At 67.7% G+C, this 3461-nt stretch overlaps 1 protein-coding gene across 1 annotated transcript in view; it reads right to left on the bottom strand.

The window, feature by feature from the left end:
- Window positions 1-3461, bottom strand: part of PIEZO1 (piezo type mechanosensitive ion channel component 1 (Er blood group)) — a 19670-nt gene that overhangs the window by 13452 nt on the left and 2757 nt on the right. Inside the window, exons 5-12 of the mRNA XM_007468474.1 lie at window positions 3202-3355; window positions 2947-3129; window positions 2456-2579; window positions 2210-2356; window positions 1896-2072; window positions 1297-1422; window positions 1019-1219; window positions 268-472 (exon numbers count right to left, since the gene is read on the bottom strand). Of these exons, the coding sequence (XP_007468536.1) occupies window positions 268-472; window positions 1019-1219; window positions 1297-1422; window positions 1896-2072; window positions 2210-2356; window positions 2456-2579; window positions 2947-3129; window positions 3202-3355 (1317 nt within the window). The remainder of the gene's footprint in view (window positions 1-267; window positions 473-1018; window positions 1220-1296; window positions 1423-1895; window positions 2073-2209; window positions 2357-2455; window positions 2580-2946; window positions 3130-3201; window positions 3356-3461) is intronic.

Here is a 3461-nt window from a genome sequence, read left to right on the forward strand (position 1 = left end):
GTACAGCTGCTCCTTGGACTATTCTCCCAACCTCTCCGGTTGTTTGAAAGTTTTCAAAATAGAACGTTGGGCAAAAAGAAAGCAGAGGATGAGGGGAGACCAGCGAGGGAGCCAGCACGACTGCAGCCCACAGAGCCCGTGCACGGGGAGGAGGGGGCTGAGGCCACTCCAGGGGCTGGGATGCCCAGGTTGGGTGCAGCCATGCACGCCCAACTCACTCCGTGCCTCACTCCGTGCCCACCCCAGCCCACAGGCCGCCCTGCTCACCGATGCACAGGGCAGGGGGGATGCCCAGGCACAGCAGATACTGGTAGAGCAGGAAGAGCGCCAGGAAGAGGCAGTAGCTGGGCCAGAGGCGGGCGATGGCCTCACGGCGCCGGCGGGTGAGGACGGCCACCAGCCAACAGCCGTGCAGGATGACCATGAAGTTCATACGCTGCCCGATCACGTTCACGGCCATCAGGAAGCAGATCTGGGGGTGGCACAGCGGGACAAGGCGACCAGGATGGGGACACAGTGAGCCGGGGGAGGAGCCCTCCTGGCTCTGCCTCTGGGCAGCCTCGGGCGGTAGCACTCGTGCCCAGGGTAGGGGGCAGTGGCCCAGGCTCACGACGGCCCAGGCCACCCTTCTGGAGGGATGGAGAGACTGGACACGTCTGCACGGGGCAGGGAACCAAGGTAGGGGCACCGTGGCAGAGTCGAGACGGAGCCCGTCTCTAGCCGGGGCCCCAGCCCCCTGCCCTCGCTCCGCAGGCCCCTCTCCAAGCAAGGCCAACTCAGCTGGAGAACCTGGCACCCTCGGTGGTCCCCGCTCCCCCCGCCCTGGGCCTGCCCATTGCAGCAGACGCCACGGAGGGTGGCAATGACCCCCAGTGGCTCAGGCCTGCCCAGGGAGGGGCGACGTGGTGGCAACGACCCCCAGTGGCTCAGGCCTGCCCAGGGAGGGACGACGTGGTGGCAACGACCCCCAGTAGCTCAGGCCTGCCCAGGGAGGGGCGAGGGACAACGGCCGCCTCACCTCCAGCCCGAACTTATAGAAGAAAAAGTTGGCGAAGAACTTGAGGCAGCCGGGCAGGCCGCGGTCCAGCCGCTGGCGGGTGCCGTCGGCGCACACAGCCTGGGCCGGCAGCGGGGCCAGCTGGTGCTGGCGGCGGTGGTAGTCCTGGCACCGGTACACCACGGCCTCAAACACCAGCAGCAGCAGGATCTGCAGGTGGCTCTGGGGAGCGTGGGCAGTCAGCCCCTGCCCGGCCCCTGGCTCCGCCATCCCGCCCGGCCCACCTGCCCCGCACTCACTTGGATGTAGCCCAGGTTCGGGAAGCCCTTCCGCACCCCGAACCAGTTGGCGGGGTCGATGGGCCCCCGGTACAGCAAGGACTCGTGGATCTCCACCTTCAGCAGGTTCGTGCTGTTGGGCGAGGGCTGGGGGAGGGGCGGCGTCAGCACCTGCTGCCCACCGGGAACCGGACGCTGACCCCAGGGACCGCCAGCCCCACGCGACACCCCCGCTGCAGCCACGGCTCCGACGGGTCTGGGCCGGAGCACAGCTGTCCCCAACCAGGGACACGGGGCGCTGTCAGCCTTCAACCCACCTCAGTGGGGAAGGGGACATGGGTGGTGTTTGGGGACAGGGAAGCCACCAGCAGGGGCTGGGAGAGTGAAGAGGAATCTATGGGTGGGCTTCCCTGAGCAGCCCCACACTTCCCTCCAGTGGACGTCGGGCCTCTGTGCCCCTCACACCAGGACCTGCGCTTCCGTCAGGAAGTCAGCCGGGTCGGGACATCTCTGAACCCAGATGTCTTGACCTAGGGAGTGGGTCCTCCGCAGGAAGCCCAGGCCCCAGGGACAGGCCCTCGGCATCCGTCCCTCCACCCGAGCTGGAGCAGCGGCCGTACCTCGGTGCAGTTGCTGGCGTACTCGTGGGGGCTGACAACCTTCAGCTGGTACAGCATCTTGCACACGATGATGATAGAGGTCCACACGGTAGCCAGGCAGGAGGCCATGGGCCGGAAGCGGGGGTAGGGCAGGGCGAAGGCCCAGAGCACAACCAGCAGAAAGTTCAGCACCGACACCTGCGGGCAGGCGGGCAGTGGCGGTAGAGCAGTGGCAGGCAGAGCTGCGCCCTCCCCATGGGCCCACGATCTGCAGCCACGTTCCGGTACCGGCTCCAGGGAGGCCAGCAAGAGTGCCTCAGCATGCCCACACTCACCTCCTTCAGGGCCACCCACATGGTGTACAGGGCCACCATCTTGAAGACGTGCAGCTCTAGCAGGCGCCGCGTGAGCACTTGCGCGCGGGTGAGGACATCCGAGAAGCCGGCGGCCAGGTCCAGGAGCCGCTCAGCCACCAGGCCCCACTTGCTGGCTGGGGGGTTGGGGGGCCAGTGAGGAGGGGGTGATAGGGCCTCTGTGGCCTGCGCCGTCCCGTTACGTGTACTTGACGGGGCTCCGGGCACCTTGAGCTTACCCTCCGGGACCTGTATGGCCTGGTGGGGGCCGGTCACGCCCAGCCCCTCGTCTCTGGGTGCCGCCTCCTCTTCCTCTTGCTGCAGCAGGGGTGTCCCGCTCACCGTGTCCTGCCTGGGACAGGACCCTGAAGTGTCCTTCCCTCCCGCATTCCTGGGGTGCACTGCAGCCCTCCCATTCCCACCTCCCCAAGGACAAGAGAAGCCCACCTGCCATCCCACCCTGGCGCTGAGACCCCTATGCTGCAGCCACTAGGTGGGAGAGTGGGGCCCGGCTTGACGTCGTGATCCCCGCGGGTTGGAGAAAACATCCAGTACCTGAGAACCCAGCATCTGCAGGCAGCAGCCGAGGGCTCAACCCTGTTCTGGGTCTCCCGCCCTAACCGTACAGACTCCATTCCCGCCCGAGACCGGCCTTCCCCTGTGTGGGCTCAGGGGACACTCTGCAGACCCCCAGGCCCCAGAAGGGAGGACGGGCGCACCTGTGAGTCCAGCGCAGGGTGCGGGCACTGGGCGGGGGGCGGTGCTCGGGGTCGGTGAGCTGCATGAATGGCCTGTGCAAGTAGTGCAGCTGCAGGATGCAGGCGAGCAGGAAGAAGCCAGGGACCAGGATGCTGGAGAAGAGCTCAGACACGCTGAACTGCTCCAGGCCCAGGTCCCCCAGCCTGTGTGGGAGGGGGTGTCAGTACCGCCAGCGCGGCAGCCGCCGCCCCCTCCCCACCGCGCCCAAGACTCACTGCTCATCCGTGAGGCCGGTCAGGTTGCGCCAGTAGGCGGGAAAATCCTGGAACTGGAAGGTGTAGACGGCCACCAGCACCAGCATGGTGTAGGCCACCACCAGCCACCAGAACGCCTTGAGGAGCTTCCGCCACAGGCTGTAGTAGACCTGCCGGCCGGCCAGGCGCACTGAAGTCAGCCCGCGTGGCCCTGCACGCCCCGCGCCCCGCCCCGCCCCCACCCCGCGCCCCGCCCCCACCCTCGCTGCCACGCCCCCACC

The sequence above is a fragment of the Lipotes vexillifer genome, unplaced genomic scaffold, assembly GCF_000442215.2.
Source record: "Lipotes vexillifer unplaced genomic scaffold, Lipotes_vexillifer_v1.1 scaffold23, whole genome shotgun sequence".
NCBI classification, from domain to species: Eukaryota; Metazoa; Chordata; class Mammalia; order Artiodactyla; family Lipotidae; genus Lipotes; species Lipotes vexillifer.